The 16,473-nt window shown below is 41.7% G+C and overlaps 1 protein-coding gene across 1 annotated transcript; it reads left to right on the top strand.

The window, feature by feature from the left end:
- The first annotated feature begins 254 nt into the window (after positions 1-254).
- Positions 255-11,167, top strand: MLANA (melan-A). The gene is made up of 4 exons (XM_022573440.3): positions 255-1,355; positions 4,105-4,201; positions 9,163-9,276; positions 10,591-11,167. The coding sequence occupies exons 1-4, from the start codon at positions 1,279-1,281 to the stop codon at positions 10,657-10,659; spliced, it is 357 nt and encodes a 118-aa protein (XP_022429148.1). The 5' UTR covers positions 255-1,278; the 3' UTR covers positions 10,660-11,167.
- Positions 11,168-16,473: the final 5,306 nt, after the last annotated feature.

The following is a 16,473-nucleotide window of genomic DNA, read 5'->3' as shown; positions in this document are numbered from 1 at the left end:
GTGGATCCCATCCAGGCAGGTAAGAGCATTGCCATCTCACCCATTCTTTCAGAACAGAACAGGGTTGGGAGATTCTGGTGTGATCCTCCAGCCTCCATGACTCCCGGCTGTCGGCAGAATTCCTCCTCAACATTTATAATTCTCCGACTTCTGAAGGTTCACAGAGTCTCCTCCTAGGTCCTCCCTCTAGGCTGCCAGGGAGCAAAGCAGAGAAGCAGGAGAAGCAGTTGTTCAGGCTGCAGCTGGCTCATGAACAGCTGTGTCGCTCCCCTGAAGAACCAATTTTCTTGGCTCAGGTGGGATGAGGTGCATTTGATGAGCCCACACTGTTTGCCAAGGTTCAAAGCTGGAGGTATAGATTTACAAAAACAACTTAATGCAAAATTAATTAAGTTTTGTGTCTATCATTTTGAGCACAGAGTTCACCCCTACATTATTCACCTGAGATGATCAGTGAGTTCAAGTGTGATTTCTTCTTTACAACGGGGAAGGGAAAATTATACATGAAATGCCCCAAGGAATGGGTTCGTGGGGTAAACTCTCTGCTCCTCGCTCCCACTTCTCTTCAGCTGTTATAAACAGGCTCATTAATACAACTCTATGGGGACCAGACCTTTGGGATTCATGAGAACAATAAGAGGGAAGAAAAAAGCACACTAGCAAGGAGAGAAGAGAAACCATTGTTGATTTTTAGCAAGCACGCTCTAATCATGACCACTGAAGTTCATGAGCTTTTTTTCTATTTGTTTGTATCATAGTTTAAAATTTTGTATTTTGGGGCAGTTTCATTTTTTGGAAAATGGGCTTGGAGGATGCTGTGCTAGGCCACACACACATTATGTCATCATAGCCTTCTATTTGTCCAATGATCAATATAAAATAATACCTTTGGAGAGAAATAACTCCTCTTATTAACCATAGTCTTGGACCAGGTAAAGTAAGGAATAAAAATGCTTCTTGTTTGTTTCTCTACAAGTTTATGGTATAGAGTCAAATTAAAGGTTACTTTTTCTCCCCCCCAAATTATAGCTCAGTTTGAAAGTATTTTCCTTTTGTTTGTGGTTCCTTCTTTGAACCTGAGCGATTTCCACTTGATATTAGTGAAAGAAGGAGGTGCAAAGCCTCTCACAGGGAGAAACCGGAGGGTTCGGCTGTCATTCCTGGTCACCTAGCGAGAATGTCTTTGTGGGTGTTTATGAGATGTAAGAACATGCTGGATGCGTGAAATGACACTTGTGTGCCCCTGCTGTTAGGTGACCTGAGGCCTGACCCCACAAGATGCCAAGAAAAGAGGCTCACTACATCTATGGTTCCCCCAAGAAGGGGCACGGCCATTCCTACATCACAGCTGAAGAGTAAGTTCAAAACCAGATGCAGCAGGGTTTCCAGTTTGTCTTTTGCTTACACAGCCTGCTGGCTTCCCCCAGCACATGCCTGTCTGTAAAACTCTCTAGTGTCTATTACTCCAGAAAGTAAAGACCCTGGCAATGAGGTGAGGAGACCCTGTGATCCTACAAGGGACCTCAAGCTCCTCTGAGGCCAAGGAGGCAAGGAGGTAGGAAAGGTAAAAAGCTGGATCTTGCCATTTTTGTCTGCATTCTTGGCTATGAGGCATTCATTGTAGGTTCTCAGGCTGAAAAAACATCTGTCTGGGAGCAAGATGCCTCTTTCCTCAAGCCTTGCCTGTCTACTCCACTCAGGCTTCCGGATGTGGTTTGCAGACAGAACAAAGGCAAGTTGCCAAAGGGCAAGTGAGGATGAAGGGTAGATGTGTGTGACTCCACCTGCTGACTGACTCCAAGGTGAAGAGGGTCATAACCTTTGCATCAATACTTTATCCTAAAGAAAGGTGTTTCGTATTATGAATTAATTTAAAATAAGTATTTACATGATTAGACATTTCTAAGTGCTAAGCATTGTATAATACCAGCCCAATATGCTATTCTTGCCTTTGAAAAAAATCTTACAACCTAGTGGGAGAGTTAGGCATGGGAGTAATTTCGGCAAGTGTATGTGCTGTGATGGGAACACATGCTGTAGGACACACTCTGCATGGATGAGAGTGGGCAAGGTCGGGGGATAGTGGCAGGGCCCCCCACAACCCCGAGTGGAGACTCCAACAGGACAAACGAGGAACCTGGTTTTTATGTGGACCATCTCTTAAGTGGTCTGCTCAGAACTTTCTGCAAACCTGCTCTCTCGGGAAAGAACTGTTGAATAGCTTTACCAGAATGACCTAGCAGGGGCAAGAGACATGAAGAACCCATCAAAGGCACCGAGGAGGAGTTCAGGCTGGAGCATTTCCTCAGAAGACCCTAGTGGGATTCTCTAACATCCCTGCATGGTCAACTGGGAGTGGAGGTGGGGAGATCTTCTGAAAAAATGTCCCAAGAGCAAAAATATACTCTTGCACATGGTATTAGGTAGGATATCTTTCAGCTCTTGTATGATGACTCAACAGACTCTGTGAAACCACCGTCAAGAGAGGTTCTCAGTTGAGGGGGCATAAGCTGTCTATAGATCTTGTGAAAATGCAGCTTCCTAGGCACTGCTACCCAAGAGGCTGACTCAGTAGGTCTGGGGGTGGGGGGCCCAGGATCTGCACTTTATTTTATTTTATTTTTTGCGGTACGCGGGCCTCTCACCACTGTGGCCCTTCCCGCCGCGGAGCACAGTCTCTGGACGCGCAGGCCCAGTGGCTGCCGCCCACGGGCCCAGCCGCTCCGCAGCACGCGGGATCTTTCCGGACCGGGGCACAAACCCACGCCCCTTGCATCGGCAGGCAGACTCCCAACCACTGCGCCACCAGGGAAGCCCCAGGGTCTGCACTTTAACATGCATCTCAGGCAACTCCACTGCAGAAGGTATCTGGGTGACATCTCAGGAGCCCTGCCTGGCTGGGCAGTGGGTTCTTGTGTCTGGCACATCCCAGTGTTCTCGGCTCTCACTAGGCGTGTGTGAGTGCAATGTAACTGTGCATGAAGAGTTGGAACAGAAGGCTTCCCTGGTGGCGCAGTGGTTAAGAGTCCGCCTGCCAGTGCAGGGGACATGGGTTCGAGCCCTGGTCTGGGAAGATCCCACATGCCGCGGAGCAACTAAGCCCATGCGCCACAACTACTGAGCCTGCGCTCTAGAGTCCACGAGCCACAACTACTGAAGCCCGCGTGCCTAGAGCCCGTGCTCCGCAACAAGAGAAGCCACCGCAGTGAGAAGCCTGTGCACCAAAATGAAGACCTGACGCAGCCAAAAATAAGTAAATTGAAAAAAAAAAATAAAAGAGCTGGAACAGAGCTCTATGTGTGTCAAAATGTCCAAGGGGGTGACCACAGACCTGGGGGGTGGAATTAGAGCACAGGCATGCTGGGAGTTGAATCAGCTGCCTCCAGTCACGAGAGCCCATTGAATGTCCCCGTGACAGCTTCATTTCAGGAAAGGGCGATGCGGCAGGAAGGACACTGGCTGGGTACCTCGGGCCAGTCGCTGGGAATGCTGGTTCTGCCACTCTCCGGTTGTACAACCTTGGGCATTTTACCAGCCTAAAATCTTGAGGATGTCAGATGTGAAATGGACATCCTACCCACCCCAGTGGATTGTTACAGGCCTATAGTGGGGTGCTTGCACCAGTGCTTGGCGGGGTTGTTGTGAGAATTCGATAATCTAATGCATGTAGAATGGTGCCCAGCTTACAGCAGACATTAAGTCAGTGTTCCTTTCCACTTCTTTTTTGTGGACTGATAATTGGGGAAGATGTTTTAAACTAGCCCTAATGAAAAGAAAAGATAAACATGTTGTCTCAATAAATATGTTGTCCACATAAGGGTCAGTTGCTACTGCACCTGTTGCACCTGGAACTTGGGTGCTGGGGCCCAGGCCAATTAGCACTGCTGCTGTGGGTACACACCTGAGAGGCTTCCAGAGATGGTCCTGTCCCTGGGTACGAGTGCTGGAGGCCTGGTGGGTGCTTGGTGTGGTGTGGAGTGGGACACTCCTTGGGGACTGCTCTGACTGCAAAGCCCCTGTGAAGAGAACACATTGATGCACATTTCATTATAATCTGGAACAAGGTTTCTGTACCAAGATGTATTTGTCTATCTCTCGGGCCAGGGCTGCAGGGATTGGCATCCTGACAGTGATCCTGGGAATTTTACTGCTCATCACCTGCTGGTACTGTAGAAGACGAAGTGGATACAGAAGCTTGAAGGTGGTAAAGTTCCCACTGCTGTGTCCCTCCAGATCAAGGACCTCCTTTCTCCTTCTTTCTCTGAATTTCTGGGGAGTGGGGGGACATTCTCATGATCACCTCTAGCTCTGATTCCTGGTTCCAATGAGTCTTTCTCTACATTGTACTTCTTGTAACTCTTCCTTTGCCTCTGCCCACATGTGAACACCAGTCAGGAACTTGGTCCATGTTTTTGGTTCCACTCACAGGAAACTCGAGTGCCTATCTGTGTGTGTAGCTGAACACTAATGGTTTGTGGGGCACAGGAGAAGGGTTCGTGGTTCTCTTGCACAGTGAACAGCAACATTTGAGACACTCCAGATCTTACCAATCCTTCTGGGGATTCCCACTGGCTCTGTTACTCCACTTAGAGGCCTGCTCCTCTCACCTTGCCTCTTCACCCCTTTCCTCCCAGGTTGCCTGGGAATTCCAAGTTCTTCTAACTCTGTTAGCAAGCAACCCATCATACCCAGGACCCGTCCAGCCATCAGTGCAGTGAGGAAACCATCCACCCCTCAGCAGCACAAAAGACCACCAGGTTTTTAACAGATTCCTTCCTCCACTGATGACCAATGTGGTTTTAATAGGATTTTTGCTCCTTTACCCATATGAGCAGGAAGTTAACAAATGACACGGTCCAGCCTTGGGGTAGCAGGATCTTCCACACATGAGAAACATCAACAGAGTCTCTAAACTGTAAAGATGACAGGTTTCAGAAACCTTGCTTCAAAGCCAGGTAGCACTTTGGAACTTAAGCATTCTCCACTGTGAGAAATGGGATGGAAGGAGAGTTGCAACTTGCTCTCTCTCTTTCTTTCTCTCTCTCTCCCTCTCTGCCTTGTTATTGCAGATCTGAAAGCTTCTGAGGTTGATAAGTAATGGAAAAAAATTTATATTAACAAAAGATGTTGGAAAGTTCCAGTCCTCATTCAGCAAGCACTTCATGCAGAGAAAGAGGTTCTGTGATGGAGGAGAGGACTGGCCTGGGTGGAGGGTTGGAGCCTGTGGCAGTCTGAGGAGGAGAAAGGAAAGGGGAGAGCTGTAGCTTCAAGTTCTTCTCCTCCTTGCCGGGAAGCCTGGGCAGTCCCATGTGTCCCTTTCCCTAATGCCCATCTTGCCATAGCGTCCCAGATACCAACCATGGAAGACAGGGTGACCTTGGGGGGATACAGCCACCAAGCAGCAGCCCTCCAGTGTGGTGACAGTTATGGGAAGGAGAAGTTTCTGAGCCTGAATAAGACTCCAGACCAAGTTCTGTAGCAAAGCCTTGGGTTAGGAGGTTAGGGATAAAACTCTTTTCTCTCTGCCACACACTCCATGTGTACCTCTAGCACTGGGTTATGACATTGCCTTGTAATTTGTTATTTACTTTTTGCTTCTTCACCCCTTCTCTTCCTCTTGTTTATGAGCTGGGACAGAGAATATTTCTTATTCATCTTTGTACCTCCAGTGCCTAGCACGGTGCCTGGCACACAGCACTCACCCAATCGTATGGCATAAGGAGTTGGTCTCATTGTCTGCCATTGACTTGCTTGGTGGTGTTAGATTTTCATTTCTCTGAGCCTCATTTACTCTATTATACACCTAGACACAGATGATATAACATGATGTGTATCAGTTTTTATTTAATATGTTTTCTTCTATAATTAAAAAAATTTCATTCTATGTTTGCATATTTAAAAAGTTTTTTAAAATAAATTTATTATTTATTTTATTTATTTACTTTTGGCTGCATTGGGTCTTCGTTGCTTGCGCGTGGGCTTTCTCCAGTTGCGGTGAGCGGGGGCTACTCTTGTTGCGGTGAGTGGGCTTCTAATTGCGGTGGCCTCTCTTGTTGCAGAGCACAGGCTCTAGGAGTGCAGGCTTCAGTAGTTGTGGCTCGCGGGCTCAGTAGTTGTGGCTCGCAGGGTCTAGAGAGCAGGCTCAGTAGCTGTGGCGCACAGACTTAGTTGCTCCGTGGCATGTGGGATCTTCCCAGACCAGGGCTCGAACCTGTGTCCCCTGTATTGGCAGGCGGACTCTTAACCACTGTGGCACCAGGGAAGCCCTATGTCTGCATAGTAAAAGAAAAATGATTTAGTCTTTCAAGGAGTAAAACCTCTACAAACTCAGTATGTTGGTACCCATTTCCTAACTGTCCACGATTGCTAGCTTGATGCTACCTGGACAAAAAAGCAATGTGTTTTGTTTTTCTTTTTCCTTTCTGTTTCAACACTCTCATCTTAAATGTGTTCACTTGAAGAGTAACAGTCTCAGTGTCGTGGGCTCAAACACTGAGCATTTTGCCTGGTGTAGTTCAAGTTCAACCTGCCACCCTCCATTCCTCCAGGTCTAGACCAGTGATTTGCAGAGTTTTTGGAATTTTTATGAGATAGAACTGTGTTTAAATTCCCTTGTTCCCTAATGTTTAAAAATCCTGTCATTTATTTTTTAAATTAATATTAAAATATTGTTTTGAGACTTTCACATCTCCTGAAAAGCCATGTTGGGGACCAGCAGTCTAAGAAGTTTAGGCAAAATTATGTAAAATAGTGCATTAAGTACTGCATTTAGTTACATACTCATCTCCCTGTCTCTCTTTGGTGATTCTATTTTCACTATAAAGCAGAAGAACATAAGTGATGATAAACGCAAGTTTTGGGTACCTGAATCACTCCACATGTAGCAACCTTCATTAGGCTTTGAAATATGTTTATTCTCCCACTTACACTGACCACAGAATGGTAGAAAGGTTGGTTGGAATTAAGGTCTCCTAAAATTTCCCCTTTGGCTAACAATTCCCCTTAGATCTGAAAAACATCTTCTGAAAGGAAAGACTGCTTTTTGCAGCAATGTGTCTGAGAGGAAAATGATTTGTTAGGGAGTGGAAGTTGGCTTTCATATTTATCAGTTTTACTCTTTCACTTGGGAAGTTTAGGACATAATACTTTTAATTCTTGGGGAAGAATTTAAAGGCCCTGCTGATAGCTCAGTTTACACTCATGTCTTGCGGTGCCATGTCTCTCAATGTATGGTCAGGGGCCTTTGCACTTGAATCACCTAGGGTTCTTGCTAAAATGCAGATTCTGGGACCATCTCTGGTGGTGGGACCCGGGAACCTATGTTTTAACACACACACTGAAGTTTGATGCAAATACAGAGAATTGGCAGTGAACTGGGGAAGTGGCCCACGCTCCTATCCTATGGCAGGTGAGGATTTAAAAAAAAAAAGAAGAATAAAAGCAATAATTGAGGTAAAGGGAGAGAATGCATTAAACACCTTACCTGAGATATATTGCTGGGAGTGGTGGAGGGGAGCAGAACCTCCCTGGGCCCTCATGTCAAAATTGGGGTTCTTGTGCTTATATCTTTCCAAGGGGTAGTGTCAATAATGATTTCAGACTAGAGTTGAGGAAAATTACTTCTTTACAGTCTGCACACTGTGTAGGTATCACCTCCAACCATGTGTGGCCTCATCCAATTGATGTTCCAAACACTTCTCCTCCCTGGGAGACCTGCCTTGATGCCCTTCTCTTCCAACCCAGTAACCCCAATAATCAGCCATGGTCTGAAGACAAGCCTGCAGAGGGACTGAACACCTGCACGGCCTCCCTGTTCCAACCCCCCTCAGCCAGGACCACAGAGAGCTGCTCATGCCCTACTGGTGGATTGGGTTCAGATATGTTTGGGTCTGTATCTTCAAAAGATGAATTAGGTGCAAGCATTTAAAAGTAACAGTTTACATAAAAATCTTAATTTCTAGTTTCTTTTTTTTTAAAAAATCAAAAGATCTGGCAAAAACTGGCAGCTATGCAGTGGTTTGTCCCTTTAGATGGGATATACACTCCCTCCTTTCCTATGGTCCCCACTTGACCTCCTCCTCCCTCTAAGTGTCTAAGCGTAGCTGAGTCACCCCAGGCACAGGCGATAAGAAATTGCATTGTCTGGAGAGCAGTGGTTCTCTGTGTGGCCCTGGACCAGCAGGATCCGCATCACCCAGGGAACTTGTTAGAAATACAAATTCGTGGGCCTTCACGCTAGACATACTATGTAAGAAATTCTGGGTGTGAGCCCAGGAATCTGTGTTTAACAAACCCTCCAGGTGACGCTGATGCATTCTAAAGTTTGAGAACCACTGCTGTGGAGAATTTAACAGTAAAAGCAACTAAAGTTAGTCTGCTTTTTATAATCACAATGTGCTAGCAATTTTAAACAATGTCAGTAATGAAATACTCCCCCTCACTAGGATGGACCGCTCCTGCAGTCCCCATTTTTGTATGTGTCTCTGCCTTGCATAAATGGTTGTCATTCTATTCTAGGGAGGGAAGGCATTACCCCCTGAACCTATGCAAACCACCGAACTAAGCTTTTACCCACCCCTTCCCCAATAACTCAAGGTGCACGACAGCCTTTGACTGACTTGCCATCATTGTTGTGATGTGACTTGGAAGCTCAGTGCTACAGCCACAGCATTTCTATCACAACACAGGCATTCGTACTGTTTCAGATATTTTGCTGTCATTATGGGGAAGGCAGAAATAGACAATGTCCCTGCTATCAAGTTGCTCATATGCTTGTCCTTACTGTGATACCAGCTCCTGCTTCACTAGCTCTGATCTCTTCCACTTGTAACCATTCTCTGAGAGCCATTTTTTAGATTCACTTTTTTTCCTTCCCTTCAAAAATATTCATTGACTAACTAGTGGGTGTCAGGCACTGTACTAGGTGCTTCACCTTTAGTTAATTTCCACAACAATTCTGAGATGTAGGCGATATTATCTTCATATTACAGATGAAAACACTGGAATTCAGAGAGATAAAGTGACTAGCCTGAGGATACACAGCGAGTAAGTGGCAGAACCAAGATTAAAACCCATTCTTAAAACTTTGGCTTCTTCCTCTTTTCTTTAATGGACTCAATTATTTTTTCCTCACCCACTTACCTTCATGAATTCACATTTCAGGACAAAAGCATTCATGCTGGTACTCAAAGTACCTTAACAGGAAGATGTTCATGTGAGGGGCTTGGTTACCAGGACGCCAAACTGCCTTTTCAAGAGAACAATTGTGAACCTGTGGTAGGTTGAGATCCTGTATCTTGGTGTTTTTTGTGTATGGCTGGTTTTAACTTAAATGAATAAAATTATTCCCATTTAGAAAGCAAGGGCAATGTGAATGTGCTTAATGCTACTGACTTTAAAAAGTGGTTAAAATGGTAAATTTTTGTTATGTATATTTTACCATAATAAAAAATAAATAGTAAGATTAAAAACAAGGGAATCATAGAGATTTTCTTAAATTGTGTCCTCTCATACCCAGATTTTCCAGGGTCAATAATGAGACCCCACATGTAAGATCTAAAGGAAGAATTTGGTTCTGGTTACAATATACTTTTGTCTTATGTTTTTAGTATAATTGCCTTTGTCCTGAACATAGATATTATCTAACGGAGAAAAAAAAAGTACCTACTATTAACTGTATAGAGTTGCACTGTTCAATAGGGTAGCCACTAGTCACATGTGGCTATTGAACACTTGAAACAGAGTTGTTTGAATTAAGATGTGCTGGAATACATACCAGATTTCAAAAACTTAGTATGAGGAAAAGAGTATAATTCATTAATGATTTTTTATTGACTACATGTCAAAGTGATAATATTTTGGTAGGTGGGGTTAAATAAAATATATTAGTGAGATCAATTTTACCTGTTTCTCTTAATTTTTTAAACTGTAGCTACTAGAAATTTTAAAATCACATATGTGGTACACTGTATTTCTATTGGACAGTGCTGGTATAGATGTAGTACATCATAGTTTTTGAGAGCACTGACTCCAGAGCCAAGTTACTCCATGACTTACCAGTTGTGTGATCTTCGGCAAGTGACTTAACCTCCTTGTGCCTCAGTTTCCCGACCTGTAACATGAAAACCTTGAAAATACTCCCAGGGCTGTTGTGAGCATTAAATGAAGGCTGACACATTTGTGCTCTGTTGACAGTAGCAGTGGCCTTTAGACACGACTATAGGGATTTATGCTTGTGGTAAAGATGCAGTGCGATCGGTGTCTGTTTAACAGGATTCAAGAATTCATTAGTTAGGTTTGGGGCTTCTACTGACAAGGATAATCCAGGTATAAATAAGTTTCTGAAATTTTTGGGACGCCACTTAGCCCTTTTTTTTCTCTGCCATTGTTTCCCCCAACAATGCTTCAACATATATACTTGTGTAACCTAATAACGATTACCTCATTGGGTGGAAATTAGCTGTGGACAGTTAAACAAGTTTCAATCCAGAGCAAAAGTATAAACATCATGCTAACTATTTTGACTTAATCCCTCTTCCAGAACCATATGTACTGCTGCCAAGCCCATGCTCTCCTTTCTCACCCTTACAGGTTCCCAACGCTCCACCTGCCTATGAGAAACTCTCCACAGAACAGTCACCACCACCTTACTCTCCGTGAGAGCCAGCGAGGCCCCTGAGAGATGCTGAAATGATTTCCCTCACACTTTTTGTTGAATTTGATGTGGACATGTCATGTTCTGCTTCAGAATGCTGTAGAAACAGTGTACATCATCTCTACTATTAAGCTGGCTGTTAAATTCTTTATAGGGCAACTAGCAATACTGATTGAGGAAATGATAAATATTAAAATGGGAAAAGCTTCGTCAATAAACATTGTAATGGATGATACTCTCTGTGCCAGTAATAATAAATCTACAGTATTATTTTCTGAGGAAGATATTTCAAGTATGTGTTCTGGGATCATCTGATTTCTTTTTAAGTTGAAATATGGCTAATAACTAACAAACTGCTATTCTGATTTTTGAAGACGCAGCCTCTTGACCTACATGAACTCTAACAGGACTGTTGCAGGTGAGTCTGTGCTGCAGAGCACTCACAAAGGATACCTTTACAGGTTTAAGACCAAGAGCTAAATGACCTACCAAATTATAGTCAGATTCACCTGATCAGGAAAGTGTCAGTAATGTCTCTTTGTTTTCTAAAATTCCATGATGCTACAATAATATACTGCAGAGGTCCTGTATCTTCAGCACTACATATCGTGCAGTTCTAATCACATTTCACTTCAAGGATCAATGCTATGATAATTAATGACAAGAACTTTCTGTTAAGCCAGAAGGTGGTGTAAGGACTTGTAAACAAGTAAAAGCTACTGTAGTTTGGCTGATGTCTTGTCTTAAATATTCCAAAGGCAATTTAGCTCCTTTGAGCTCCCAAATCCCTCTCAAAAGCACATGCAGAAGAAATCATAAGGGACCAGAAATTCTGGAATGGTGTCATTATTTGTATAAATATATTGCAATTTATCTGTGTGACATCTACATAACATCTGTCTGTTTTTCTTTTCACTGAAAAATTTTTTTGGCTTAACTTATATCACCATCCTAAATGGAAAATCAGTATCATTTTTCATAAGTAGAGGATGATTATAAAAAATGAAGATAATGAAAGCAAATTACTTTTATTGAAACCTAGGAAGATACTGATGGTCACAGAATGCTGTCAACTTGAGACGTGCCCTCGTTATTAAAGAGGGAGATTAGCAAGAATCAGAGAAAATCTTTTGACCTAATTAGAAGGCTTGCAAGAGAAAGAAATGACTTGCTCACTCTGTGACTCACTGTTGTTTAATGCCAAGTCCGTAAACCACCTAAAATCACCTTGTGTCATTGGAAATGCCAGTGTGGCATAACTGCATCATTTTCACCAAAAGACAAGATTGCACAGAGGAGAAAAAACACTGAATAAAGAGACATTACACACTGAAAAAAAATGTCATTCCACAAAATACTAAAAGACCCTCCCCCACTGCCCTTCCTGATTCTGTCCAGTCTTAACACTTAAAATAAGCCCTCTCCCTCCCATTTTCAAACAAATAAATTCTGAAAAAGAAAAGTTCATTAGGATTTGGCCAGCGTCTGTCCTCATGACAGGGCCCTGAGCCTCAATCCTCCCCTTCTTATAGAAGAACCTGTGCCCCCCCCAAGACCAACCACAGCTGCTTATTTATTTACTATTGTGTGTCACTGAATCACCCCTTCACCCTGCTATAACCAATCCTCCTGTAATTAATAAAAGTGTTAGTGGGAATGCAAAAACAATTTTTTTTGACAAAAGAATAAAGTTGGATCCCTATCTCACACCATTACAAAAATTAGCTCAAAAAAAGAATCATAGAGCTAAGTATAGGAGTTAAGACTACTCCCTAGTTAAGATTTCTCCTTGTTTCTCTTAGGAGAAAACAAAAGAGTAAATCCTTGCAACGTTAGATTTGGTAATGGTTTCTTAGTTATGATGCAAAACCACAAGTAATGTTGGTAAATTGGAATTCATCAAAATTGAAAGCGCTGTGCTTCAAATGAAGGACAAATCAAGAAGGAGGAGACACACAGCACTGGGAGAAAATATCTGCAAGTGATATAACTGATAACGGAATTGTATGTGGTATATATAAGTAACTCTTACAACTCAACAATAAAAAGAAAACCCAATTACAAAGTGAGCACATTTACCTCATTACTTATTTCTCTATATATTGAAAATCATGAGTTCACACTGATAACTCCAATCTTAAATCAACTACAAAGGGTTCATTCTTTTTTCATTCTGATCTCTTTTCATATTTTTAAATCAATTTCTCCCCATAGTGAGAAAATGGCTTCTGTTAATCTCAGATTACCAATTTACTGCATGAATCACCTTTGTAGGTAAGCATTTCACCATCTATCTTTCATGCCGTCCCACCCCCCTCAACAGATGCCCTCCAGTCCTTGTTCAGACCTCAAAGTCTTGCTGTGGACCACCACCAGCTCCCTAACTGGAACACACCTTTCCCTGCTCAGGCGCCAATACCCCGTGCCCAAGCTTCTAACTATGGCTGCCTCCCCCTGACATAGACCTGCTATGGTACCCCCCGTTCAAACATCCAGATATTGGCCTCATGTGGCCAACAAATAAATAAATAAATAAAGTTAGGAGAGAGAAAAGGTATTCTTAAAAAAAACCCAAAAAACAAAAAAAGTGTGATGCAAATTTGCAGAAAATCAAAATCAATCAAGGAGAGAATTTACTGCATATAAATCGAGAAGAAATGTCCCAAAGTGCACAAAAATTATTAGTCATATACATCAGAAACATGACCCCTAGAAGGGATGGCCTTGAGAAAGAGTTGGAAAGAAGCACTTCCTTTTATCAAAGCTGGATTGTCTCCCATGAGAAAAAAGCTCAAGAAAGTTGTTCGGCAGCTTGGCTGAGTGCAAGTTCACTGAGCTAAGAAAATAATCAAAACAGACAAAAATTGGCTGAAGCAGTTTAAATTCCAGCTTTTCCCAAGTTGCCCCCACTGTTCCACATGCAGCCCTGGTCAGAGGTGGGAGAGTATCAGGAGACTCCCTGAATCATCAGGTCCCAAAGGAAGGGAGAGGTTTCAGCTGTGAGGGCTCAGGCATGAGCATCACCTGCAGGTCTGATTCAGGTTTACAGCAGCCAACTCCTAAACATCCATAGCAGGACATCTGTGTTTTCTCTCTTTAAAAATAATTTAAATAAATCTCTTTTCAGATTAACTGCTTTTACTTAATTGATGCTACATTTGCTCAAATTGAAGTTTGATAGAATTGTAATTCCTAAGATAGTGTTTTGCAAATCTAGATGGTTATAATAAAATTCTTATGGATATCAGACCATTAGACTCTAGAATTAGATCCATATATGTACTGTATTTAGGTTGAACTAAATGGCCCACTATTATTTAACCCATAATTGAATTTTTATATGATCAGGGAGAGACATTTAAATCAATAAAGACCATTTATATACGCTATGAACTGTCAGAAGAAATCTGTAAAAAAAAAAAAACTACTTATCTCAATAAATTTTGATTTAAAAAGTGATATAAAACAAGAACCCCACCAAATGTAAATTGATACAGCCACTGTGGAGGACACTATGGACGTTCCTTAAAAAACTAAAAATAGAATTACTATATGCCCCAGCAATCCCACTACTGGGCATACACCCAGAGAAAACCATAATTCAAAAAGACACATGCACCCCAATGTTCATTGCAGCACTATTTACAACAGTCAGGTCATGGAAGCCACCTAAATGCCCATTGACAGACGAATGGATAAAGATGTGGTACATATATACAATGGAATATTACTCAGCCATAAAAAGGAACACAATTGGGTCATTTGTAGAGATGTGGATGGACCCAGAGACTGTCATACAGAGTGAAGTCAGTCAGAAAGAGAAAAATAAATATCATATATTAACGCATATACGTGGAACCTAGAAAAATGGTACAGATGAACCGGTTTGCAGGGCAGAAATAGAGACACAGATGTAGAGAACAAATGTATGGACACCAAGGGGGGAAGGCGGGGTGGGGGGAGGGGGGTGGGATGAATTGGGAGATTGGGATAGACATGTATACACTAATATGTATAAAATGGATGACTAATAAGAAACTGCTGTACAAAAAAATAAAGTAAAATTAAAAAAAAACTGATACTTCTTCAGAAGTTTGTATTTTCATATGGTTTTCCACCAATATGCTCATAGTGGATGAACCAACAGAATGTTCCAACATTCCAGGTGCTAAAAGATTGCTATGAGAACCATCTTTCCCCTTTGCAGTTGCAAATAAATTCTTTTTTTAAAAAACAAAACAAAAAAACCCCAAAACAAGAACCCCACCAAAAACAAAACCCCAAACAAAATTGAAAAAAACATCACCCCCAAATGAACCTATTAGTATTTTCATTAGTTTAGCACTAAACTCATAGATTAATTTAGGGGAGATAACACTTTGTTCATGATATTTTGTTGCTTAAATGTTTCTAAATTTTATAGTCAAAAAGCTTTCCCTTTAAAAATCCCCTTTCTCTATCCTTTCCAATCTAAATAGTGTCCATCTTTTTTCCCCCCTTAACCTCTCTGTTGCTACCATTACTGCCAGGTGACAGGTCTTCACATCACCTGCTCAACTCACCGAGTAATCAATTGGCCTCCCTGTCTCTAGTCAGGTGAATGATCGCAGCTACTATTTATTAACATTTACTATGTGGCAGGCATTACCTTATCTAGTTCTCATAGCAATCCTGAATGGTAATCCTGGGTGGTACTTTAATAATCTTCACCTTACATGTGAATGTCACTTTTGCTTCCAGTCCTCTTAACCCATAATATTCTATTCAAACCCAGTTGCTCTGTTCCTTATATGTTCCTTGTGCTTCTCTTTTTTAAGAACTTGAGGTACAATTGACATATAACCACAGTAAGTTAACATTCACCACACAGAGTTACAATTTTTTCTTCTTGTGATAAGAACTTTTAAGATCTACTCTCTTAGCAACTTCCAAATATACAATAGAGTATTGTTAACTTCCTTGTGATATTGTGAGACTGAGTCTCTGCAGGCTTGGTTCTAAACATACTTTGTCCCATCACAAACGCCACCTTGTGTTTGAAACCTCTGGCACCTCCCTACTAAACTCTTAGTTCTTTATTCCTCTGACATTTACTTTTAGCTTGTTATATTCTTTTGATTTTTGTGTTGAGGACCGGGAAGGGATCTTACTTATCTATGCTGTTCCTACAACATCTTTTGTACTATATGGTTCTCAATAAATGTGTAGAATGAATTTATACAACTCTCTGATTTTATGTTGATAATTATGCTTTTGAGTTCATGTTGATAACTACATTAAGAATGATATTAAAGATTACATACATAAGAACACACAATTTTGGTTCTGTAGAACCAAAAAACTGTAGATTTTTTTCACAGTTTGTCTCCAAGTTAAACTATAAGAACCTGAACCATGCCATGCCCTTCAGCTTTCTTGTTAATAAACAAGCAAGCATCAAGCACCATGGTGTGCATAGTAAGTGCTTTTTGAACAAATGAAGAAAAATACCTGGGGCAGATGACAGCATTATAGTGACAATGAGGCTTCGGGTTCAGGTGTTGGCAATACAACCTCTGGAAAGAACTTAAAGTGAGTTATGTATCATCTCTATGTTACAGTACAGTATAACTTTGAATAACTAGACTCCCCATCAAATTTCTTAGATCACTTTCAGATCCTGCCATCTTCTCAAGCTTTTAATATTAAGTATTTCTAAATTCATTCTAAGTCAATGATATAGTAGACCAAACAAACATTTCCATTTATCTTAGTGTATATTATAGCCATCGCTGCTTTGATCATAAAACTATTGATGTCAATTACTTATTAAATATATC

This window comes from Delphinapterus leucas, chromosome 6 (genome assembly GCF_059928025.1).
Source record: "Delphinapterus leucas isolate spDelLeu-1000000601 "Yukka" chromosome 6, BTC_Dleu_Yukka2, whole genome shotgun sequence".
Taxonomy (NCBI): Eukaryota; Metazoa; Chordata; class Mammalia; order Artiodactyla; family Monodontidae; genus Delphinapterus; species Delphinapterus leucas.
This window is presented reverse-complemented; position numbering and strand designations above follow the sequence as displayed.

What these genes read in the sequence shown, in the direction of transcription:
- MLANA (XM_022573440.3), top strand. Translation starts at nt 1,279, where the DNA reads ATGCCAAGAAAAGAGGCTCACTACATCTATGGTTCCCCCAAGAAGGGG. An exon ending in TCCTACATCACAGCTGAAGA is followed by an intron (nt 1,356 to 4,104) that starts GTAAGTTCAAAA and finishes CTCTCGGGCCAG; the next exon opens with GGCTGCAGGGATTGGCATCC. An exon ending in AGAACAATTGTGAACCTGTG is followed by an intron (nt 9,277 to 10,590) that starts GTAGGTTGAGAT and finishes TCACCCTTACAG; the next exon opens with GTTCCCAACGCTCCACCTGC.